Consider the following 26,803-nt stretch of genomic DNA (forward strand, 5'->3'; position numbering starts at 1 on the left):
ATCATGTAAACTCGCTAGGCTGGAGAAAATGTTCATCATTTCTAAGTGTCACCAACAGTTGAAGAGATGACCAGCAAATCAGAACCAGCTCCTTTTAGGCAACTTGTTAGCTTTCACTGGAGCTCCCAATCAGACTATTTGGGGATGAAGACATTCGTCAGATGTTCCTTATCCGGCAAAGTACAGACATCGGGGAATTATCAAGAATAGTAACCTAACCTTCCACGATCGCGAGGAAAGTGTTCCAAAGTATACGCCACAAGCGACACCATCTAAAAATCCATTTTACATTCGTTTAAAAAAGCAGAGGTGTTTTGACAAACCCCGACAAAAAGGGTCAACAGCAGTTATCCACAGGCATCGCTCCTCCTTCTCAGTGGCATCGATCACCCCTCATCGCTAGCTCCTCCTTCTCAGTGGCATCGATCACCCTTCATACTGTACGCGGCAACAACACACCGAGAGAGAGAGAGACGCTACTGGGGGAGGATAGAGGATCAGTCGACGCCGTGGATATGATCTAAAATAATATCCTAAGAGGCAAACGGTACACCTTTCTCCCAAATAGGACTTTGATTCGAAAGGTGGAAAACTGCCAACAAGATTACTATTATTTAAATTCACCCTACCGACCCCCCCCTCCCTCTACTCCACCCTAGCTACCGAGATGCACACCGAGACTCGAAGCAAGAAAGTAAGTCTTGACCATTATTGACTTTGCCCTGTGCAGCAAACTGTGATCGGACGATATTGAAATGCGTTGACATTGTCAGTTACATCATGTGCCAATTGAAACAAAATTGACGAGTGTCTGACAAGGTGGAAGGCAGCTGTAGGAAGCCTGACTGTTATGGTGCGTTCATACCCAAGTGGGAAGGTGGTATTTACCACATAACTGGGAAAATTAAAAGTGGGAAACTCATCTATCATCCTTGAGCTCCGAGCTCTCCCACATACTGACCTCTGATGTTACCACTAAGGAAATTACATTTTTGAACACAATTTGTTTACACGCATGATAACTGTACTATTGGTTTATGGTTGACTCAGCTCTTGGCCAATCGGCGTTTCTCAACGACTTCAAAGCACGTGATTGCGTTCAACTGATATATACGACTTCCCAACTGGTGATTACCACCTTCCCACTTCGTTATCAACGCAGCATTACATTCAGTTAGCTAGCTGGCAAACGAACGTTAGGCAACGGTACTTATAATAATAGCTAGCATATTAGTTAGCTCTCCGGCTAGATAGGGGACTGTCGCAGGCTACGGAGAGCTTGATTGGTTCGATAGCTCCGACAATCGACAGCAGACTGCTGTTGCAGCTCTCTCTCTCTCCAAATAACTGTACACTCCTCTGTAAACGTTGACAATTAACGCGCATGCAGACACTGCAACGGGTTTGCTATGCATTGCTTCTTGGGTGACATAGCTTGCTCTCATCCTCTCTCTCTGTGCGAACTTTGTGGTACAGTTTTTTTTTAAAGTGCACTGTGTGAGCTAGGCAGGAAGGAAATACGCTGCAGCTCGTAGGACACCATCTTAGTTCCTTAAAGGGACAGTAGCGCTCGATCAAATCCCAGCCCTGGGAATGAGCCAGGTGTACTGCCTAGAGCTATACTGTACATGTACCCAGCATGCTGCGTCTTGTGCCCAGGACTTTCGGGTACAGTAGCAAAGGGTCAGAGTGCAAGAGAAGAATTCAGGCTCAACCAGGGACCGGAAAGGAAAACATCCTTCAAGCTTCATCATTCACAAGATCATTATCCTCATACAGCGATAAGGATTCTCATGATTCATTGAATAGATCTCTTTCTGATCTATCATCATGATGAACAAATTATACATGATCTCTGAGATACCTCCACATTACTTCTGGTCTCAGTCATTGTTTTTCTATGAGCATGACATCAATCAATTTCTGTAGTCAGTGTAGTTGTCTCATTATGATGACTGACAGTCGTGCTGTAATGAAACATGAATCGGATGTCGTCACTCGTCAGTGCTACACGAGATACAGAGCTCACTCCCTTTCCTGTGTGTGCGTCTGCGGGTATGCGTCTCTGTGTGTGTGTGTGTGCATGGCATGGATTAGGCCAGCTCTGAAGGTGTAATCTATAAACAGGGCCTATAATACATTCCTGTGCAGGGTAGCAGCAGCCTCAGCAGGCCTAATGGTGAGCACTGTTGAGGGAGAGGCCTGTCATTTAGAGGCCAGCCTTGTCTCTGTGTGTGTGGATCAGCCCAGGGTGTGCCAGATGGTAGGTAATAATTAACAGTGGAGGACAAACATTGCTCAAACTGGTTAAATGCGAGATGGGTGGGCCACATAGTTACCCACCCAAGGGAGGTGCCTGTCAGAGTGACATAAGGGACAGACAGTGACTGGTGGTGCCAAGGTACTGGCTTCTAGGTAACCTAGGCCTGCATTCAACCATGGCAAATTGTCACCTTACCAAATAAAACTGACAAGTTAATTAAGGCAGAAACAGACAGGCACCCAGGTTAGGACTGGTGGCCCCATTCCCGTTCTGAGATCTAGACAGGAGTGGCCCTGTGCTATAACGGGGTTGTACTGTCACACGGAGCATGATATAGGAGGAAGAGGGGATTCATTGGTGAGGGTGTCACAACAGGGGGTAAAGAGAGGTGAGGTGACCCTGACATGGGGGACAGGGGACATTGGCTGACTGTGGGGCAACCAGTCATGAGGGTATGAGCTGAGTCGGAAAACAGGGTGGGTGGTGTCACACGGGTATGAGTTTAGAAGGAAGGGCAGGACAGGAGGGTGGGGCTGGGGTGGATAGTTTAACAGAGGTATAAGCTAGTTCGGAGGGGAGGGGTGGGTAGGAAGGGTTGGGGTGGATGATGTCACATGGGTATTCGTTTTGGAGGACAGGGGCGGTGGTAGGGGGGGTCACCATGTATTTTTCCGGTGAGTGAGACGGTCGGTGCATGGGGCCTGTCCTGCCTCAGAGACTATTTTTAGGACCAGGACACCATTTATAATGTGAAGTTAGTCTAGGGCTGGTATGGGCTAGAGGGGTTGGGCTGAGGGTATAGGTGGGGTTGGGATATAGGGCTAGGTTTGGGACCTGGAGGGGGTTAGGGTTGCAGCTGAGGGATAGGGCCGGGGTTGGGACAGGAGGATAGGGCTGGGGGATAGGTTTTAGGTCTGGGATAGGGTTGGGGTATAGGGCTGTGACTGAGGGATAGGGCTGGGGTTGGGACAGGAGGATAGGGCTGGGGGATAGGTTTTAGGTCTGGGATAGGGTTGGGGTATAGGGATAGGGCCGGGGTTGGAACATGAGGATAGGGCTGGGGGATAGGTTTTAGGTCTGGGATAGGGTTGGGGTATAGGGATAGGGCCGGGGTTGGGACAGGAGTCTAGGGCTTGGGCTACGTTATAGGGCCTGGCTGGCTGTGGGTAGAAGCAGGCATGCAGAGGGGCTGTCAGAGACCACAGGCACGCCTACAATCTGTCTCCTCTCTCTCTCCACCTTTCTCCCTCTTATTTCTTCCCCTCCCTAAACTAGCCCCCCCTGCCCAACATGGAAAGAAGTGTAGGAGTGGAATATAACTCCCCAACACTCTCGTCTGAGCTAACAAGGATCAGCTAGCTCCTAGCCTAGCCTGCAACCATCTGGGAATGCATAGTCCAGTTCTCTCTGATTGCTGCTTTGCGACTGTAACACCAGTGTTACACTAGTGTATACACCCTTATGTTATACAAGGGAATTTGTGTTTCCATAGCAAGGGCTGACAATGAGGACTTGTGAAGCGCAGAATCAATAATCAACAGAGTTGCTTTGTGTGAAGGTGTTAAAGTTCACAGTTGGCCATTGTTATGTAAATGCCAGCTGAAAGTACCAGTGGCCTGGCTGTGGCCCCAAGTGAGAGCAGGTCCGCCGGAGCCATGGCCCAGTGAGACGGAGCCATGGCCCAGTGAGACGGAGCCATGGCCCAGTGAGACGGATTCATGGCCCAGTGAGATACAGGTGTCGGCCCGTTTAGATGGAAACAGATGAGTTTGAGCCTTCTGTGAAAAACACTGGGGTAAATCATGTATGGAAATGCTCCATTAGTGTCTTCTGGGTCCCAAATGGCAGCCTATTCCCTATTTTGGCACAGCGGTGGCAGCCTATTCCCTATGAGTGGCACAGCGGTCTAAGGCACTGCATCTCAGTGCTAGAGGCACCACTACAGACCCTGGTTGGGCCGTCATTGTAAAATAAGAATTTGTTCTTAACTGACTTGCCTAGTTAAATAAAATAATAAATATGGGTGATTCTACAGAAGTGGTGCAAATTGCATTCCTACCCCCAAAAACCCAGTTACGTTTCCAAATTTAGGACATTTTATTTACATCATGATATGTTCTTATTCAATCCAAGGCAATAACCAACATATTGTTAAATTAATAAACTGTCAAACTTCAATTAATAGCCAGAGTATTTATTTGCTTAAATCACTGAACAGGTGCTTTTTAGAGACAGGCACCTACACTGAGTGTACAAAACATTAGGAACACCTGCTATTTCCATGACAGACTGACCAGGTGAAAGCTATGATCCCTTATTGATGTCACCTGTTAAATCCACTTCAATCAGTGTAGATAAAGGGGAGGAGACAGGTTAAAGAAGGATTTTTAAGCCTTGAGACAATTGAGACATGGATTGTGTATGTGTGCCATTCAGAGGGCGAATGGGCAAGACAAAATATTTAAGTGCTTTTGAACAGGGTATGGTAGTAGGTGCCAGGCACACCGGGTTGAGTGTGTCTGCAACGCTGATGGGTTTTTCACGCTCAACAGTTTTCTGTGTGTATGAAGAATGGTCCACCACCCAAAGGACATCCAGCCAACTTGACACAACTGTGGGAAGCATTGAAGCCAAAATGGGCCAGCATCCCTGTGGAATGTTTTTGACACCTTGTAGAGTCCATGCCCCAACGAATTGAGGCTGTTCTGAGGGCAGAGGGCGCAACTCAATAATATTCCACTTCTTTTTTTTTTTTTTTACTCACTTTATTTCCTTAATGCACACAGCTTTTGCTCATTTGCATAGTTAATTTCTTAATTCCAACATTTACTTCCAACATTTTAATACATGTCTTCATTTACAGCACTAATGTGTTATCATTTACACACTGTCATGTTTATTTTGTCTTAGTATGCCTCTAAAAAATATATCCGTTACAGCACTCTATTCAGCAAATTGGATGCAGTCTATGACAGTGCCATCCGTTTTGTCGCCAAAGCCCCATATACTACCCACCACTGCGACCTGTACACTCTCGTTGGCTGGCCCTCGCTTCATATTCGTCGCCAAACCCACTGGCTCCAGGTCATCTATGAGTCTTTGCTAGGTAAAGCCCCGCCTTATCTCAGCTCACTGGTCACCATAGCAGCATCCACCCGTAGCAGGCGCTCCAGCAGGTATATTTCACTGGTCACCCCAAAAGCCAATTCCTCCTTTGGCTGCCTTTCCTTCCAGTTCTCTGCTGCCAATGACTGGAACGAACTGCAAAAATCACTAAAGCTGGAGACTCATATCTCCCTCACTAGCTTTAAGCACCAGCTGTCAGATCAGCTCACAGATCATTGCACCTGTACATAGCCCATCTGTAAATAGCCCATCCAACTACCTCATCCCCATACTGTTATTTATTAATTTTGCTCCTTTGCACCCAGTATCTACTTGCACATTCATCTTCTGCACAGCTATCACTCCAGTGTTTAATTGCTATATTGTAATTATTTTGCCACCATGGCCTATTTATTGCCTAACCTCCCTTATCCTACCTCATTTGCACACTTTTTCTATTGTATTATTGACTGTATGTTTGTTTATCCCATGTGTAACTCTGTGTTGACGTTTGTGTCGCACTGCTTTGCTTTATCTTGGCCAGGTCGCAGTTGTAAATGAGAACTTGTTCTCAACTGGCCTACCTGGTTAAATAAAGGTTAAATAAAAAATTATAATTATTCTCCTGACTGCATTTTTGGCAGTTCTTACTTCCACCACTAGAGGGTGATCGGCCACTTTCTATGGGTCTGTACTCCAGAAGTTGTTGACTGTTTTTGCGCTTGCCAGTTAGCTAGCAGTTCTAAGCTGTTAGCAGCCAAAGGCTCCAGCATGGCCACGTGATGAGTAGTTTGTCTACAAATATTTTAGAAAAAGGAGTGAGCAAGTTGGTAAATCTTCATGTATTTTTAAGAAGTGTCGATACCAAACATCTAATATATCAAGAAATATACATTTGCTGGGATGGACATCTGTCCAAATGAAAGATATCCAGCCAAATGTTAGCTATGGGAATTCTTTAAAGTCCAAAATACACTATATATACAAAAGTATGTGGACACCCTTTCAAGTTAGTGGATTCAGCTATTTCAACCATACCCGTTGCTGACAGGTGTATAAAATCGAGCATACAGACATACAATCTCCATAGACACACATTGGCAGTAGAATGGCCTTACTGAAGAGCTCAGTGACTTTCAACGTGCCACCGTCATAGGATACCACCTTTCCAACATGTCAGTTCATCAAATTTTTGGCCTGCTAGAGCTGTCCTGGTCAACTGTAAGTGCTGTTATTGAGACGTGGAAACGTGTAGGAGCAACAACGGCTCAGCCGTCGAAGTGGTAGGCCACACAAGCTCACAGAATGGGACTGTTGAAGTGCATAGCCCGTAAAAAATTGCCTGTTCTCGGTTGCAACACTCACTACCGAGTTCCAAACTGCCTCTGGAAGCAATGTTAGCACAAGAACTGTTCGTCAGGAGCTTCATGAAATGGATTTCCATGGCCGAGCAGCCGCACACAAGCGAAAGATTACCATGTGCAAGGCCAAGAGTCGACTGGAATGGTGTAAAGCTCGCTGCCATTGGAGCAGTGGAAATGCTTTCTCTGGAGTAATGAATAATGCTTCACCATCAGGCAGTCCGACACACAAATCTGGGTTTGGCGGAGGCCAGGAGAATGCTACCTGCCTCAATGCATAGTGCCCACTGTAAAGTTTGGTGGAGGAGGAATAATGGTCTGGGGCTGTTTTTCATGGTTCAGGCTAGGCCCCTTAATTCCAGTGAAGGGAAATCTTAACACTACAGCACACAATGACATTCTAGACGATTCTGTGCTTCCAACTTTGTGTCAACAGTTTGGGGAAGGCCCTTCCCATGACAATGCCGCCATACACAAAGCAAGGTCCATATAGAAATGGTTTGTTGAGATCGGTGTGGAAGAACTTGACTGGCCTGCTCAGAGCCCTTCCCCATCAAACATCTTTAGAATGAATTGGAACGCGACTGCGAGCCAGGCCTAATCACCCAACATCAGTGTCCGACCTCACTAATGCTCTTGTGGCTGAATGGAAGCAAGTCCAGCAACAATGTTCCAACATCTAGTGGAAAGCCTTCCCAGAAGAGTGGAGGCTGTTAATGCAGCAACACAGGACCAACTCTATATGCATGCCTATGCTTTTGGGATGAGATGTCCGATGAGCTGGTGTCCACATACCTTTGGTCATGTAGTGTAAGTCAAAATGGTCCCAACGGAAACAGTCCCAAACTGAAACAATTGATAACATAGAGATATATAGAGGGTCTCATCTTTGCATTTGTGCCATTATGGTGTCTGTGACAGCACGGGCAGCTCCATTGAGGCGATCTCCAACTGACCTACAGAGGAGCACTATGTGGGTAGTGGACAAGTGCACACTTCAGGAAAAAGTGTTGAGTATTGAGATGCATTAGCCAGCGGATTATTTGCAATGACCCCTATTTTTCAAATGTTTTTCTCTTCCACTGGCTCTATGCACACTCATTGGGTTCTACCCACACACTCACACATCTACACTGACATTCCAACACATACATACATACATGCATGCACACTACATACTTCACCCCCCCCCCCCCCCCCCCCCACACACACACACACTGACACACATTCACTCCTACACACTTCACACGCTGCTACTACTGTTTAGTATACAGTATATCCTGATTTGTCTAGTCACATTCTACCTTCATGTACATATTACCTCAATCGCCTCAACTACCTCGTACATCCAGCACATTGACGAGATACCGGTACTCCCTGTATATAGCATCGTTGTTGTTATTTTATTGTTCCAATTTCCTGTTTTTAGCTCATCTTCGTACTTTTTAACACCGCATTGTTGGGAAAGGGTGCGTAAAGTAAGCATTTCGCGGTAGTCTACGCCTGTTGTATTCAGCACGTGACAAATACAATTTGTTTCGAGGATGCTCCTTACTCATGATGGTTCATTTGTATGTATCCCTTTTAAGAGCGTCCTGCTCCAGTAAAATAGGTCTTTAACTTTGAAACTGTTTTTGGCCTACAGACGAGCAGTGTTCTGCGTCGTAAAGGTGCAACCACGGACACAGAGCTCCGTTTGGTGTTATGACAGAGGCTGTGGTATAGCTAAGATCAGAGGAATATATTTCGAAATAAGTGACTCTGACTAAGCCTAACCAGACGTGCATGTGTTACTGGTTTTCACAGACAAAGTAAAATGACACAACTTATTTTGCTCGTGATGCGCACCTCTCAAATGATACAAATGTAACAACAGACTGAGCGCACTGGACTTGAAACACTGGACTTGAAACACTGATACAGATGTAGCCATGTGCCATGTAATGTATTATCTGACCAGTACTAGTACTAACTAAGTTACAATCTCTGTGTTGAGTGCACAACATTGTTTTACGGACCTACACTACCGTTCAAAAGTTTGTCCTTGTTTTTGAAAGAAAAGCACCGTTAAAAGTCCTTTAAAATAACATGAAATTGATCAGAAATACAGTGTAGATATTGTTAATGTTGTAAATGACTATTGTAGCTGGAAACTGCTGATTTAAAAAAAATAAATGGAATATCTACATAGGCGTACAAAGGCCCATTATCAGCAACCATCACTCCTGTGTTCCAATGGCACGTTGTGTTAGCTAATCCAAGTTTATCATTTTAAAAGGTTAATTGATCATTAGAAAATCCTTTTGCAATTATGTTAGCACAGCTGAAAACTGTTGTCCTAATTTTAAAGAAGGAATAAAACTGGCCTTCTTTAGACTAGTTGAGTATCTGGAGCATCAGCATTTGTGGGTTCGATTATAGGCTCAAAATGGCCAGAAACACTTCTGAAACTCGTCAGTCTATTCTTGTCCTGAGAAATTGCCAAGAAACTGAGAATCTCGTACAACGCTGTGTACTTCTTCCTTCACAGAACAGCGCAAACTGGCTCTAACCAGAATAGAAAGAGGAGTGGGAGGCCCCGGTGCACAACTGAGCAAGAGGACAAGTACATTAGAGTGTCTAGTTTAAGAAACTGACGCCTCACAAGTCCTCAACTGGCAACTTCATTAACTAGTACCTGCAAAACATCAACAGTGAAGAGGCGACTCCGGGATGCTGGCCTTCTAGGCAGAGTTGCAAAGAAAAAGCCATATCTCAGACTGGCCAATAAAAAGAAAAGATTGAGACGGGCAAAAGAACACAGACACTGGACAGAGGAACTCTGCCTAGAAGGCCAGCATCTTGGAGTCGTCTCTTCACTGTTGACGCTTTTCCAACAGTCTTGAAGGAGTTCCCACATATGCTGAGCACTTTTGGCTGCTTTTCCTTCACTCTACGGTCCAACTCATCCCAAACCATCTCAATTGGGTTGAGGTCGGGGGATTGTGGAGGCCAGGTCATCTGATGCAGCACTCCATCACTCTCCTTCTTGGTCAAATAGCTCTTACACAGCCTGGAGGTGTTTTGGGTCCTGTTGAAAAGCAAATGAAAGTCCCACTAAATAAATCACAGACAGTGGTGGAGTATGATGAAACATTAAAGGGGTTTCCTCTACTACCAGAAGGGCTGCTTCCCAGATGGCACCCTATTCTCTTTATAGGACTACTTTAAAGGGAAAGTTCCCCCCCAGCCCACCGCATGAACAGCCACTAGGGTTGCACATTTTGGGGAATATTCAGAGGTGGAAACTTTCCGTGGGAATATATGGGAATTAACGGAAAAATTATAGTCTAGAAACTAAAGCTTTGGTTGTCTTCCTCTCAGGCTTCCATGTCTTCTCCCTGGACCTCCTCAATGTCCACCTCTTGAACATCAGACTCTGAGGCCTTATCTTCACTGTCACTTTCCAACCTTGTTGAGGATGGCTTGGTGTCAGGCTCAAAAAGCCTAAAATTTGCCCGGACGGCCACCAATTTTTCAACCCTTGTATTGGTCAGCCTGTTGTGTGCTTTGGTGTGTGTGTTTCCAAACAAGGACCAGTTGCGCTCTGAGGCGGCTGATGTTGGTGGGATTTGGAGGATGATGGAGGCAACAGGGGAAAGAGCCTCAGATCCACAAAGTCTCTTCCACCAGGTGGCTGATGAGATATGTTGGCACGACTGCCATATTGCATCTCCATCCCAAAGCCCTTGCTTGTAAGTGTACTTCGCCAGACTGCCAAGAACCTTGCCCTCATCCAGGCCAAGGTGGCGAGACACGGTAGTGATGACACCATAGGCTTTATTGATCTCTGCACCAGACAGGATGCTCTTGCCAGCATACTTGGGGTCCAACATGTACGCTGCGGCATGTATGGGCTTCAGGCAGAAGTCTTCATGCTTTTGATGTTTTTCAGAACTGCGGTGTACTCTGCTTGGATCAACAGGGAAGTGGGCAGGGCAGTACGGATTTATTCTCTTACATCTGCAAGCAGAGTCTGGACATCAGACAGGATGGCATTGTCTCCCTCAATCTGTGCAATGGCTACTGCTATAGGTTTCAGGAGTTTCAGGCTGCTTTACCACTCTCTCCCAAAATACATCATCCAGGAGGATCCTCTTGATGGGGCTGTCAATATCGGCAGACTGTGATATGGCCATTTCTTGGAGAGAATCCTTCCCTTCCAGGAAACTGTCAAACATGATGACAACACCACCCCAACGGGTGTTGCTGGGCAGCTTCAATGTGGTGCTTTTATTTTTCTCACTTTGCTGCTATAACTTGATGACCCTTCACATACCTAACCATTTCCTTGGCTCTTTTGTAGAGTGTATCCATTGTTTTCAGTGCCATGATGTCCTTGAGGAGCAGATTCAATGCATGAGCAGCACAGCCAATGGGTGTGATGTGAGGGTAGGTCTCCACTTTAGACCAAGCAGCCTTCATGTTTGCAGCATTGTCTGTCACCTGTGCAAATACCTTCTGTGGGCCAAGGTCATTGATGACTGCCTTCAGCTCATCTGCAATGTAGAGACCTGTGTGTCTGTTGTCCCTTGTGTCTGTGCTCTTGTAGAATACTGGTTGAGGGGTGGAGATGATGTAGTTAATTATTCCTTGCCCACGAACATTCGACCACCCATCAGAGATGAATGCAATGCAGTCTTCTTTCTCTATGATTTGCTTGACCTTCACTTGAACTCTGTAAAACTCTGCATCCAGCAAATGAGTAGATAAAGCATGTCTGGTTGGAGGGGTGTATGCTGGGCGAAGGACATTCAGAAACCTCTTCCAATACACATTGCCTGTGAGCATCAGAGGTGAACCAGTTGCATACACAGCTCGAGCAAGACATTCATAAGCATTTCTCTGACTACGTTCCTCCATTGAGTCAAAAAAACTTCTGATTCCAGGAGGACAATGAGCTGTTGCTATCGATAAGGTGTCTGATTCATAATTTTCACCTCAAATAGAAGTAGAGGGGGTTGTCAGGGGTTGCTTGTTGTGAGGGCTGAGGGAACTTTATGCACTCGGCCAGATGATTCTGCATCTTTGTTGCATTCTTCACATATGATTTGGCACAGTATTTGCAAATGTACACAGCTTTTCCTTCAACATTAGCTGCAGTGAAATGTCTCCACACATCACATAGTGCCCGTGGCATTTTCCTGTAAATGGAATACAATTCCATGGAATACAATTCCATGTACAGATAAATAGTTAAGCAGTTAGATTAAACAACTCCTTTGTAAGATAAATGTTTTAAAATGAAACAAGTATGGAAACAGGTGAATTAACACTCCTCAGTTAGCAGGCTCAAGCGAGCTAAAACCCACATGGTAGCAAAAACTAACTAGCAGAAATTGTTAACAAGTTAGAAATGATTTAAACACACTTTGCTGTAGGCTACTATTTACTAGTTAACAAAAAATCATGTATGTCATATAAAATATATTCACCCCACCCAGTATTGTAGTCAAAGCTTACCAGAAAGCATCTAGTCCTTGGCTCAGACAGTGTAGTAGTGTGGGCTCAATAGCATCTCATTAGTGTGCAAGGTCTTGAGAATCAGCTGTACATGTGATGGAAGAGTGCACTGAACATGTGATGGAAGAATGCACAGTGCATGCAGAGGGTTGCAATTCCATTGAATTGGGGATAGTTTAACCAAAATATGCCACAAGACCTAGAATTGCCTTATGTGTATCCCACAAAAAAGGTTCACTGTTATAAGCGAACTTTTTTTGATGAATTTAGGCCAAATTCCCGGGCTTAACTTTCCGGAAATATACCGGAAAGTTTCCAAACCCTTTGCAACCCTATGCGCCACCAATAAGTTATATAAATTGAGTTACTTTCATAGCTGAAGTTAGGTTTGTCGAAAACATAAGGGATATTAGGGTTGAGAAGAACAAGTCTTCCTCTGTTGCACTGGTTTTTGCATCATGGGTTATTTGGACCTATCACTCGCGTGAGTGGCATGTTTGAATTACGGAAGTGGTTTATTTGGCCTGTACAGCCGAGAGGAATTCAGAGGAGAATGTTCTTCACTGGAAGCCTGCTTTGAGGTGGTAAAATGAGGTTATAGGAAGAACAGCTCATTGTGTCTTCATTTTGCGCTCTCTCTCTCTCTCTTGCTCTCTCCCTCTCTCTCTCTTGCTCTCTCCCTCTCTCTCTCTCTTGCTCTCTCTCTCTCTCTCTCTCTCTCTCTCTCTCTCCCTCTCTCTCTTGCTCTCTCCCTCTCTCTCTCTCTTGCTCTCTCTCTCCCTCTCTCTCTTGCTCTCCCTCTCTCTCTCTTGCTCTCTCTCTCTTGCGCTCTCTCTCTCTCTCTCTCTCTCTCTCTCTCTCTCTCTCTCTCTCTCTCTCTCTCTCTCTCTCAATTCAATTCAATTCAATTGACTTTATTGACATGGCAAGTTCATTATTACTTACATTGTCAAAGTATACATATCGAAAAATAAAAATCTAATATATATGTATATATATACAAAATATATATATATTTATATATAAATAAATGGTGGAACCAACAGTAATAATAATAGTAGTAGTGGACATGGGATTACCATTAACAGCAACTACAACAACAATATTAATCAGAACAACAATATATTAAATCAATGGTAGTAGACCAGTGTCAACATGACTTGAGAAGACATATGACCTGGTATGAAAGACAAAACAAAACTAAGCTAAATGGGAAATATTATCAACATTACTTTGCAATTTTCACTGGCTGTCCCTCAGGTTGTGGCAGGAGGACACATATTTGGCTGCCAAAACTGCACATTTTGGCTTTTCACCCAATAAATATTTGATTTTTTCTTCATCTTTTATAGTTTCAAATTCTTTGTATTGAGTTATAATTTTGGGAAAGAAATATGCTCTTAGGTCTGAGTATTTGTCACAGTGTAGTAGGAAATGCACCTCTGTCTCTACCTCTCCCCTGGAGCAGAGTGAGCACAGCCTGTCCTCTCTGGGCAGCCAGGTTTGTCTGTGACGACCGGTCTCTATAGCCAGACTGTGCTCACTGAGTCTGTACCTAGTCAATGTTTTCCTCAGTTTTCTATCAGTCACAGTGGTCAGATAGTCTGCCACCATGTACTGTCTGTTTAGAGCCAAATAGCATTGAAGTTTACTTTGATTTTTTGTGGTGTCTTTCCAATAGGTGATATATTTTTCTTTTTGTTTTGTGATGATTTGGTTGGGCCAGATTTTCTGAGGGCTGTCCCGAGGCTCTATGGGGTTGGTTTGGGTTGGTGAACTGAGCCTCAGAACTAGCTGGCTGAGGGGACTCTTCTCTGGTTTCATCTCTTGACATTGTAGAGCTGTGTGATGGAATGTTTTGGGGTCACTTGTTTTTAGATGGTTGTAATATTTGATGGCTCTTTTTTCTATTCGAATGAGGAGGGGGTATTGGCCCAATTCTGCCCTACATGCGTTATTTGGAGTTTTTCTTTGTACTTGCAATACAGTCTTGCAAAACTCTGCATGCAATATTTCAATTGGATGTTTGTCCCATTTGGTAAATTCATTATTAGAGAGTGGACCCCATACTTCACTGCCATATAGAGCAATTGGTTCTATAACTGATTGAAAAATTTTGAGCCAGATTCTAATTGGAATTTCAATTTTGATGTTCCTTTTAATGGCATAGAATGCTCTTCTTGCTTTGTCTCTCAGCTCATTCACAGCCATGTGAAAGCTACCTGTGTTGCTGATATTTAGTCCTAGATATGTGTAGTTTTTGGTGTGTTCTAATAGAACTGTGTCCAAATAGAATTTATATTTGTCATCCTTATTTCCCGACCTTTTTTGGAATATCATTATATTTGTTTTTTTTTAGGTTAACGGTCAGAGCCCAGGTCTGACAGAACCTGTGAAGACGATCTAGGTGCTGCTGTAACCCCTCTTTAGTGGGAGACAGCAGCACCAGGTCATCTGCGTACAGCAGACACTTGATTTCAGTGTTGTGTAGGGTGATACCAGGTGCTGCCGATTCTTCTAATATTTTTGCCAATTCATTAATGTAGATGTTAAATAATGTTGGACTTATTGGGCAGCCCTGTTTCACTCCACGCCCCTGAGAGAAGAAGTCTGTTTGCTTGTTGCCAATTTTAACCGCACATTTGTTTTTAGTGTACATTGATTTAATAAAATCATATGTTTTCCCTCCAATACCACTTTCTATTAGTTTATAAAAAAGACCTTCGTGCCAAATTGAATCAAATGCTTTCTTGAAATCTACAAAACACGAGTAGATTTTGCCTTTGTTTTGGTTAACTTGTTTATCAATTAGAGTGTGGAGGGTGTAAATGTGGTCTGTTGTACGATAATTTTTTAGAAATCCAATCTGGCTTCTGCTCAGGACGTTGTGTTCGTCAAGGAAATGATGTAGTCTGCTATTTATAATACTGCAGAGAATTTTCCCCAAGTTGCTGTTAACGCAAATTCCTCTGTAATTATTTGGGTCAAATTTGTCTCCATTTTTATAGATTGGTGTGATCAATCCCTGGTTCCAAATATCGGGGAAAATACCTGCAGTGAGGATAATGTTGAAGAGTTTGAGTATAGCCAATTTGAATTTGTGGTCTGTATATTTGATCATTTCATTTAAAATACCATCAGCACCACAGGCCTTTTTGGGTTGGAGATTGCATAGTTTTTCCAATAATTCTTCTTCTGTAATTGGGGTATCCACAGGATTCTGATAGTCTTTGACTGCTAATTCAAGGATTTGTAATTTTTCTTGTATATCTTTTTGTTCTGGGCTCTTTGTTATATTGCTGTAGAGGTTTGCAAAGTGATTTCTCCACATATCCCCATTTTGGATAGCCAATTCCTCATGATGAGGTTTGTTTAATTTATTCCAATTCTCCCAGAAGTGGTTTGATTCTATGGATTCCTCAATTCCATCCAGCTGATTTCTAATGTGCTGTTCCTTTTTTGTTCTTAGGGTGCGTTTGTATTGCTTCAGTGTTTCTCCATATTGAAGGCGTATATTTTTGTTGTCTGGTTCTCTGTGTTTTTGATTAGATATATTTCTCAATGACTTTCTTAGATTTTTGCAATCCTTATCAAACCATTTTTCATTATCTGTTATTTTTGGTTTGCTCTTATGCTTCTTTAGATTAGCCAAGGAGGCTAATTTGTCAAATATAAAGTTTATGTTCCTAACGGCCAAATTTACACCTTCATTGCTGAAGGAGAATGTTAAGGCTAAAAAGTTGTCCAGGAGAGATTGTATTTTTTGGCTACTAATTGCTTTTTGGTAGATGTCTGTACTGTTTGCACTCCATCTATAGGCTTGTTTAGTACCATGTAATTTATTGGGCCGTGATGCTTCATGGTTGGGTTCTGCTCTTCTCAGATACACTGTGATTTTACTGTGGTCTGAGAGAGGTGTTAGTGGGCTGACTGTGAAGGCTCTGAGAGACTCTGGGTTTAGGTCGGTGAGGAAGTAGTCTACAGTGCTGCTGCCAAGAGATGAGCTGTAGGTGTACCTACCAAAAGAGTCTCCTCTCAGCCTGCCATTGACTATGTACAGACCCAGTGTTCGACAGAGCCTCAGGAGCTGTACTCCGTTTTTGTTTTTCACTTTGTCATAGTTGTTTCTGTGGGGGTATGTGGGGAGGGAAAGGTTATTGCTTCCTGGTAGGTGTTTATCCCCATGACTGTTAATAGTGTCTTGTTCTTCTGCTGTTCTAGCATTCAGGTCTCCACAGACCAGTACGTTGCCTTGGGCCTGAAAGTGACTAATCTCCCCCTCTAGAATGGAGAAACTCTCTTCATTGAAGTAGGGTGACTCTGAGGGGGGAATGTATGTGGCACAGAGGAAGACGTTTTTATCTGTCAAGATAGCCTCCTTGTTGATTTTTAACCAGATAAAGAATTCTCCTGTTTTGATCAATTCGATTGAATTAATTAGTTCAGATTTATACCATATTAGCATTCCCCCTGAGTCTCTGCCCTGTTTGATTCCTTTTAATTTAGTGGATGGTATGATTATCTCCCTATAACCTAGTGGACAGCCAGTGGAAACATCACCTCTGCACCATGTTTCCTGTAGTACTACAATATCAACATCATCAATTTCTTTCATGAAGTCTGGGTTTCTGCTCTTTAGCCCAAAAGCAGAGGACTTCAATCCTTGTAAATTCCAACATGCAACGTAAAAAGACTTCATAACTTTTTTTTTTTTCTTTTCTTTTCTTTACCTTTCAAAATGAGACAAACACTCACAATCCAAGAAGAACCATTAAAATAGGACTTTTCAATTAAAGTAAACTCTTATTTTGCAAATGTGATTTGTTTATAATTTAAGATAGAATTTGTGTCATGCCACTTGGGTGGATGTAGTGTGAGAATGGTGGAGTTCATGTGCTCATCTTACCATGACCCTCGGCCCATCACATGTGAGCATAGTAGACTCAGCATTTGTTTGATGTCACTCATTTGGTTGGTGGGGGCTGGGCCAGTTGCTCCTCTCACAGCCTGTGCGTAGCTCTGCCTGCTGGGCTGTGGCTCCTCCAGGTGTGGGTCTGCGGTGGGGGGCAGGGGGGTGGGAGGCCTCGTCTGGGTGGCTCTGAAGCTGGGCTGGGGTGGTCTGTGCTGCGCTGGCTGTGGTGGGCATTGAGGTTGGTGGTGCTGTGGTCGTGGCTGGGGGGTCCAGGGTGCTGGTCCGGGATGTTGTCTCGGTGATCTCGGCGGGGTGGAGATTGCTCCGCTGTTCCTGGGTGGAGAGGTCGGGCTGCGGTTTAAAGCGACGTCCTTGAGAGTCTTGGCAAGGATGGGGACTGTCTCCCTGTACAGGTGAACATGGTCATAGAGACAGTCCAGATCGAGGGTGGGATGGTGGGCCAGGTGTACATTGGGTCGCAGGGCACAGTCCCGGGATAGGCTGGCGTTTATTCTTTGGATTGTGGCAGGGTGGAAGTCCCTCCTCTGTAGAAGGGTTGACACTATGATTCTTGTGTTGGGGAAGATTGCGCAGGCCTTCTCAATCACTCCCCGTAGTGAAGTCGCCACCCTCTCCTGCTGAGCACGCAGGTCGTTGCTTCCGGTATGTATGATTATGTGGCTTGGCGACCCGAGATGGGCCTTATCAAGCAGCTCCATGGCACTCTGCGTTGTTGGGCACCACACCTTTCTCGTTTTGTGTCTAGGGAAAAGTTTCTTCTCCTGAACATACTTCCCATTTGAGTCCATTAACAGGACGATGTCAGCCAGTGTTTCTTCTGGACTGGGGGGGGCAGAGTGGGGGCTGGTGGGTGTTGGAGCTGGGGTGTGGCTGGTCTGTGTTGGTGCCACTGTCAGTGGGAGGCTGTTCTGTGGGTTGGGGAGGAGGGGTGCAGCAGGCAGGGCTGGGGAAGTCTGGCTCTCTCTCTCTCTCTTGCTCTCTCTCTCTCTCCCTCCTTTGCCCCAAGTGCACTCCTGAAACTACTATTCCTCTTGTGCAGCATGAGAGTCCAGTAAGAAACAGAGCAGTCCAGTTCTATTTGGGTCTGTGTGGCATGTAGAACTACTGTTCCGTGAATCCGGTGCAGTAGAATGTGTTATATTCTGGGCCTCTGTACAGTATCTGGTTGGTGTGTTATGGGAGTGTATGTGTGGTTCTGGGGGAAAGGAGGGGTGGTGGTCTGGGTTCGGGGATGGAAGCATGCGAGAACAACAGGCTGTGAACTGGGATGGAGGGAGTCGGGCTGTGTGGTTTAGTTTGGGGATGAGGGCTGGGTGGGATGAGGGCTGGGTAGGATGAGAGAGAGAGCTGTTTCCTTATCTCCCTCCGGCTGTTGAAATAGGATTTCACTACTGTACTGTGGTATCCTTTTGAGAGGGTATTCGTTAGTGTGTATGGTGGGCGGATGGCAGGGGGTGGAGTAGGGTGTGTTTGTGTTAATGTGTGTGTGTGTGGTAGGGGTTTTCCAGATTAGGGCTGATGTGACGGAGTGACCCCCTATCATCGCACCACAATCATTAACCAGCTGAATAATCCTGTCCCCCTAGCAACCCTTGCAGCTCTGCCAAACACACGGGCCAAGCTGAAAAGAGACAGGAGGAGTGGAGGGGGTGGGGAGGGTGTGTCTGAATGTGTGTGAGAGAGCAAGAGAGAGACTGTGTGTACGCACACGTGTGTACGTGTGTATTGCTGTTGGGAGCTTGATCTAAGCTGCTCAGGGCTCTGTTTGTAGGGCAGAGAGAGGGAGGGAAAGAGAAGGAGGTGAGATGTCAAACATTTGACATGTCTCTGTGACTGTATTGTGAACTTGTTCTTATATTCTAAGACCAACACTGTGGTGTACTTGCTGTATAAGCCCTAGTTGAACTACCACCCAGGTATACATAGGTAATAAATAGCCAAGAGCAGGGCTCCCCTACTGTTGGCCCATGGCAAAAATCGAATCATGTTCAATTGTTGGACATAAAAGACTGTATAAACACCAGCAAATTAGATCCAAGTGATTTTATATTTTGGAAATCTGTTCCAAAGTATTCCCACGCATAATCAGTGTAGATGAAGGGGAGGAGACAGGTTAGTGAAGGATTTTTAAGTCTTGAGACAATTGAGACATGGATTGTGTGTGTGCCGTTCAGAGGGTGAATGGGCAAGACAAAAACACTTACTGGGTTGAGTGTGTCAAGAACTGCAACTCTGCTGTGTTTTTCACGCTCAACCGTTTCCTGTGTGTATCAAGAATGGTCCACCACCCAAAAGACATCCAGCCAACTTGACACAACTGTGGGAAGCATTGGAGTCAACATGGGCCAGCATCCCTGTGGAACACTTTCGACACCTTGTAGAGTCCATGTCCCGACGAATTGAGGCTGTTCTGAGGACAAGGGGGGGGTGCAACTCAATATTAGGAAGGTGTCCTTAATGTTTTGTACACTCAGTGTATGTGATTGCATACAAATGTTAGAAAGGTTTGAAATGTATAATGTTTTAGTCAAATGATATCTGTTTTGGCTTCTTGCAGTCAATTTGCAGTCTACAAATAATTTGAAATTACGTTCTGGCCCCATGACCATCTGCTCCAGAAGTGTTGGTCCCATGTTTCATGAGCTGAAATAAAAGATCCCAGAAAATGTCCATACGCATAAAAAGCTTATTTCTCTCAAATTTGGTGCGTAAATGTGTGTACATCCCTGTTAGTGATCATTTCTCCTTTTCAGAGTTAATCTGTCCACCTGGCAGGTGTGGCATATCAAGAAGTTGAATAAACAGCATGATCATTACACAGGTTTACCTTGTGCTGGGGACAATTAAAGGTCACTCTAAAATGTGCATTTTTGTCACACAACACAACATGCCACCCGTTGAGCAACTTTGGGATGCTCTGGATCGACGTGCACGACAGCGTGTTCCAGTTCCCGCCAATATCCAGCAACTTCGCACAGCCATTGAACACGAGGCCACAATCAACAGCCTGATCAACTCTATCCGAAGGAGATGTGTCGCACTGCATGAGGCAAATGGTGGTCACACCAGATACTGACTGGTTTTCTGATCCACGACCCTTCTATTCCCAGTCTTGTGAAATCCATAGATTAGGTCCTAATGAATATATTTCAATTCACTGATTTCCTTATATGAACTTTAACTCGGTAAAATTGGCATTTTTGCATTTATATTTTTATTCTGTGTATACGTACCTTAGTGTAGCCTAGTAGTAGAAAATACTGTACATGGACACATTCTATCCAGAAGACTTAGCTGAGAATCAGCAGTACCTGGTGTCTGCTGCTCTCTATACAGTCCCTCAACAAAGAGGTGTGTGTAACTGGCGTCTGTCTGTGATGGTCTGTGGCGTATGTTTTCTGAGGTGCATCATGTGTCTCTGTATCTGTGTGCGCGTGTAGTTTTTAATGAGTGTGTGTGTTTAAATGAATATGTGCCTCGGTCTGTATGTGTGTGAAGAATAATAATAATAATTCACTCAAGACATTTTAGCTTTTCATAGTTTTTATTAATTTATAAACATTTTGAAAAACACAATTCCACTTTGGCGTTATGTGGTATATTGTGTGTAGGCCAGTGAACAAAAAAAATCGAAATTTGATCAATTTTAAATTCAGTCTGTAACACATTTTTTTTTGTAAAAAGTCAAGGGGTGTGAGTACTTTCTGAAGGCACTGTACATTATCTACACTGTAGATACAGTGTATTCGGAAAGTATTCAGATCCCTTGACCCTTTTCAACATTTTAATACATTCTAGCCGTATTCTAAAATGTATTAAATTGTTTATTGTCCTCATCAATCTACACACAATACCCCATAATGACAAAGCAAAAGCAGGTTTTTAGAAATGTTGCAAATGTAAAAAGAAAAAAAAGGAAATATCTAATTTACATAAGTATTCAGACCCTTTACTCAGTACATTGTTGCACCTTTGGCAGCGATTACAGCCTTGAGTCTTCTTGGGTATGACGCTACAAGTTTGCCACTACAACCTGTATTTGGAGAGTTTCTCCAATTCCTCTCTGGAGATCCTCTCAAGCTCTGTCAGGTTGGATGGGGAGCGTTGCTGCACAGCTATTTTCAGGTTTCTCCAGAGATGTTCAATCAGGTTCTGGCTGTGCCACTCAAGGACATTCAGAGACTTGTCCTGAAGCCATTCCTGCGTTGTCTTGGCTGTGTGCTTAGGGTCGTTGTCCTGTTGGAAGGTGAACCTTCGCCCCCAGTCTGAGGTCCTGAGCGCTCTGGAGCAGGTTTTCCTCAATGATCTCTCTGTACTTTTGCTCTGTTCATCTTTGCCTCAATCCTGACTAGTCTCCAAGTCCCTGCCACTGAAAAACATCCCCACAGCATGATGCTGCCACCACCATGCTTCACCGTAAGGATGGTGCCAGGTTTCCTCCAGACGTGACTCTTGGCATTCAGGCCAAAGAGTTCAATCTTAGTTTCATCAGACCAGAGACCTCTGGAGCTCTGTCAGTGACCATTGGGTTCTTGGTCACCTCCCTGACCAAGGCCCTTCTCCCCCGATTGCTCAGTTTGGCCGTGCAGCCAGTTCTACGAAGAGTCTTGGTGGTTCCAAACTTCTTCCACTTAAGAATGATGGAGGCCACTGTGTTCTGGGGACCTTCAATTTTGCAGACATTTTTTGGTACCTTTTCCCAGATCTGTGCCTAGACACAATCCTGTCTCTGAGCTCTACGGACAATTCCTTTGACCTCATTGCTTAGTTTTTGCTCTGACATGCACTGTTAACTGTGGTACCTTAAATAGACAGGTGTGTGCCTTTCCAAGTCATGTCAAATCAATTTAATTTACCACAGGTGGAGTCCAATCAAGTTCGTAGAAACATCTCAAGGATGATTAATGGAAACAGGATGCACCTGAGCTCATTTTCGAGTCTCTCATAGCAAAGGGTCTGAATACTTACGTTTTTCATTACGGGGTATTGCGTGTAGATTGCTGAGGAAATGTTTTTATTTAATCCATTTTAGAATAAGGCTGTAACATAACAAACTACGTTTACTATTTATAGGTACAGTTGAAGTCGGAAGTTTACATATTAAATCCTAGTAAAAATTCCCTGTCTTAGGTCAGTTAGGATCATCACTTTATTTTAAGAATGTGAAATGTCAGAGTAATAGTAGAGAGAATGATTTATTTCAGCTTTTATTTCTTTCATCACATTCCCAGTGGGTCAGACGTTTACATACCATCAATTATTATTTGGTATCATTGCCTTTAAATTGTTTAACTTGGGTCAATCCTTTCGGGCAGCCTTCCACAAGCTTCCCACAATAAGTTGGGTGAATTTTGGCCCATTCCTCCTGACAGAGCTGGTGTAACTGAGTCAGGTTTGTAGGCTTCCTTGCTCGCACATGCTTTTTCAGTTCTCGCCCATAAATGTTCTATAGGCTTTGTGATGGCCACTTCAATACCTTGACTTTGTTGCCCTTAAGCCATTTTGCCACAACTTTGGAAGTATGCTTGGGGTCATTGTCCATTTGGAAGACCCATTTGCGACCAAGCTTTAACTTCCTGACTGATGTTGCTTCAATATATCCACATACTTTTCCTGCCTCATGATGCCATCTATTTTGTGAAGTGCACCAGTCCCTACTGCAGCAAAGAACCCCCACAACATGATGCTGCCACCCTGTGCTTCACGGTTGGGATGGTGTTCTTCGGCTTGCAAGCCTCCCCCTTTTTCCTCCAAACATAACAATGATCATTATGGCCAAACAGTTCCATTTTTGTTTCATCAGACCAGAGGACATTTCTCCAAAAGTACGATATTTGTCCCCATGTGCAGTTGCAAACCGTAGTTTGGCTTTTTTATGGCGGTTTTGGAGCAGTGGCTTCTTCCTTGCTGAGCGGCCTTTCAGGTTATGTCGATATAGGACTCGTTTTACTGTGGATATAGATACTCTTGTAACTGTTTCCTCCAGCATCTTCACAAGGTCCTTTGCTGTTGTTCTGGGATTGATTTTCACTTTTCGCACCAAAATACGTTCATCTCTAGGAGACATAACGCGTCTCCTTCCTGAGCGGTATGATGGCTGCGTGGTCCCATGGTGTTTATACTTGCGTACTATTGTTTGTACAGATGAACGTGGTACTTTCAGGCGTTTTGAAATTGCCCCAAGGATGAACCAGACTTGTGGAGGTCTTGGCTCATTTCTTTAGATTGTCTCATGATGTCAAGCGAAGAGGCACTGAGTTTGAAGGTAGGCCTTGAAATACATCCACAGGTACACCTCCAATTGACTCAAATTATGTCAATTGACTCAAATTATGTCAATTAGCCTATCAGATGCTTCTAAAGCCCTGACATAATTTATTGGAATTTTCCAAGCTGTTTAAAGGCACAGTCAACTTAGTGTATGTACACTTCTGACCCACTGGAATTGTGATACGGTGAATTATAAGTGGAATAATCTGTCTGTAAACAATTATTGGAAAAATGACTTGTGTCATGCACAAAGTAGATGTCCTAACCGACTTGCCAAAACTATAGTTTGTTAACACGAAATTTGTGGAGAGGTTGAAAAAATAGTTTTAATGACTCCAACCTATGTGTATGTAAACTTCCGACTTCGACTGTATGTGTTTGGGTAAACTGAACATGTTTGTTTTATTCTATAAACTACTGACAACAAAAAATTGTCATTTAGAGCATTTATTTGCAGAAAATGACAACTGGTCAAAATAACAAAAAAGATGCAGTGTTGTCAGACCTCGAATAATGCAAAGAAAATAAGTTCATATTCATTTGTAAACAAGACAATACTCATGTTTTAACTGAGGAAGAGTTCAGAAATCAATATTAGGTGGAATAACCCTGATTTTCAATCATAGCTTTCATGCGTCTTGGCATGCCCTCCACCAGTCTTTCACATTTGATGTTGGATGAATTTATGCCACTCCTGGCGTACAAATTCCAGCAGCTCGGCTTTGTTTGATGGCTTGTGACCATCCATCTTCCTCTTGATCACATTCCAGAGGTTTTCAATGGGGTTCAGGTCTGGGGATTGGGCTGGCCATGACAGGGTATTGATCTGGTGGTCCTCCATCCACACCTTGATTGACCTGGCTGTGTGGCATGCAGCATTGTCCTGCTGGGGGAAAAACTATCTTCAGAGTTGGGGAACATTGTCAGAGCAGAAGGAAGCAAGTTTTCTTCCAGGACAACCTTGTACGTGGCTTGATTCATGCGTCCTTCACAAAGACAAATCTGCCCGATTCCAGACCCCCAGATCATCACCGATCCTCCACCAAATGTCACAGCGGGTGGAGACGTGGAGAGGTCTACAAGCCACAGTGTCTCGCACCCACTGTGAAATTTGGTGGAGGATCGGTGATGATCTTGGGGTGCTGAACTTATCTTCTCTGCATTATTCAGGGTCTGACAATACTGCATCTTTTTTTTTTTTTTTTTTGACCAGTTGTCATTTTCTGTAAACAAATGCTCTAAATGACAATTTTTTTATTTAAATAAAAGTTGTCAGTAGTTTATAGTATAAAACAAAAAAATTAATTTTACCCTAACACATACCTATAAATAGTCAAACCAGAGAAACTGATAATTTTGCAGTGGTCTCTTAATTCTTTCCAGAGCTAGTGACCATTGTCCTGTGACTCTTTCTTTGTCCATAGGGCAAGCACTCTCTCCAAGGTGCAGGGTAGAGTACCAGGCGGTAGCCGGGCTAGTAAGAGTTTTCAAGTTGAGCACTTCTGCCCTTCGTGATTGACTCGCCCATCTCAAGATGTTCAGTTCAGACTGCGTAGACCTTGTGTTTAGCCAAGCCGACAGTAGCTTAGCTACAGCTGGCTAGCCAATCTAGTGGATATTTCTGTCAAATCCGTTATGGCAAGATCACAAGAGCCAGTGTCTGGAAGGTGTTTCACAAGACAGTCGTTGTACAGCGCCTTGCTACGAAAGTAACTTGCAACGTAGTTTCAATGTTTTCTCACGTCACCGTGGAAACAATATTAACTACTGCGAGTTGAATGCCCGCAGCGTTCAGTCAGCTCAGCCGTTCCGACAACACAATATTCTATAACCGGCTAGTTTTGTCTCGTCTCTCCTGATGTCCGCTGTCAGGTCTTTCGCGGAGAGACAAATTCCAGAACTACTATCCCTACAGCTCGATCAGTGTTCACCACTGTAGATACATCAACTTAAAGTCGATGGGTGTGTTTGTGTTAGAGACAAATGATTGTGCTGTACATATCACATTAGTGTTCTTCATAAAGACAGCGTGCCTATGCTTGACCTAATACATCAACATCAGTTGTGTGTAGAGTACCACTTCAGCTGTCTAACCAGAGCTAGAATTATATTTCTATTTCTATGGTATATTTTCCCAAATCTTAGGATTTGGCTGTCTTAACACACTGACATGCACAGGTCTCTGGGTGAGGTTCTGTCTTCAAGTCTCCAGTGGGTGATGAAGTCCCTTCCATCTATGTAATTATTACAGGTTATGGACATGTGCAGTCAGGTGGCAGGAGGGGTGGAGTGCATGACACACCTTCCTGGATATGACCGAGTTTGCCTCATGGGTCCAGAAGGGAGCGTTCAATAACTCCAGGCAGATGTGAGATGCAGGAGAATGGCACTTTTCTCGTACTCATTAGCCTACAGAGTAATATGAGAAGAGTGTAATCGCTGAACTTATGTAGATATTCTAAACAAAGTGTTTTGATGTCGTTCCAGTGTAACAGTTCCATGGAGAATGAACCGTCCTTCACATAATACTGTAGAAGCAGTGTTCTGCTAATATAACAATGTGCAAATATTACACTGGTCTTTCATCTTTTATTGTCACTCACAGCCGATACAGATACTGTCCCTATCAACATTTTGTCTGGTGGTGCTAGGGCTACCTTGTCAGTCGGCATACCTTATTTTTTGGTGTCTCATATCCCCCCATTGATAGTACCATTCGATTCAATAATAACCAAATATTATAAAAAGTAATAGATATGTCTTGTATGATTATTATCGCTGAGTGCAAGGTCTCTCTCCATTCAGAGACATCAGCCTCAAGGCCGTCTGTCAGTCTGGACTCATCACATCATCTTGCAAGTCTCCCAAGTGCTGGATCCTTACAGGTATCTGTGAACACACACACATTGTCATTGTTCTTTTACCAATGGCAGTTAGAATAGGTGATATCTGACACGAGCATATACTTTGTTGAAGTTGGAACAGGTCAAACTACCTAATTCTGCATCGAGGACCGGTGGTGAAGAGGCTGGAGGTGAGATCTTTGCCAGAGCCCCATTGATGGGCATGGCAGCGTAGATCAGCTCCTGGCCTCTCATCAAAGATACTGGTCGGTCACACACACACACAGAGCACTAATTACATTATCAATGGTGAACACTGATCAGGCTGGTGCCAGGCTAGGTTATACCCTGGACATTATATGGTGAACACTGATCAGGCTGGTGCCAGGCTAGGTTATACCCTGGACATTATATGTTTAGCACAGTGATCAGGCTGGTGCCAGGCTAGGTTATACCCTGGACATTGTATGTTGAACACAGTGATCAGGCTGGTGCCAGGCTAGGTTATACCCTGGACATTATATGG

The 26,803-nt window shown here is 44.0% G+C and overlaps 1 protein-coding gene across 2 annotated transcripts in view; it reads left to right on the top strand.

Annotated features, from left to right (window-relative positions):
• Positions 1-443: 443 nt before the first annotated feature.
• The window catches only part of LOC120066047 (Krueppel-like factor 8), a 109,132-nt gene continuing 82,772 nt past the window's right edge, over positions 444-26,803 (top strand). For both annotated transcript variants that reach the window (XM_039017124.1, XM_039017125.1), the window contains exon 1: positions 444-694. In XM_039017124.1, the coding sequence (XP_038873052.1) occupies positions 668-694 (27 nt within the window). In that variant the 5' untranslated portion in view covers positions 444-667. The remainder of the gene's footprint in view (positions 695-26,803) is intronic.

This window comes from Salvelinus namaycush, chromosome 21, assembly GCF_016432855.1.
Source record: "Salvelinus namaycush isolate Seneca chromosome 21, SaNama_1.0, whole genome shotgun sequence".
Classification (NCBI taxonomy): domain Eukaryota; kingdom Metazoa; phylum Chordata; class Actinopteri; order Salmoniformes; family Salmonidae; genus Salvelinus; species Salvelinus namaycush.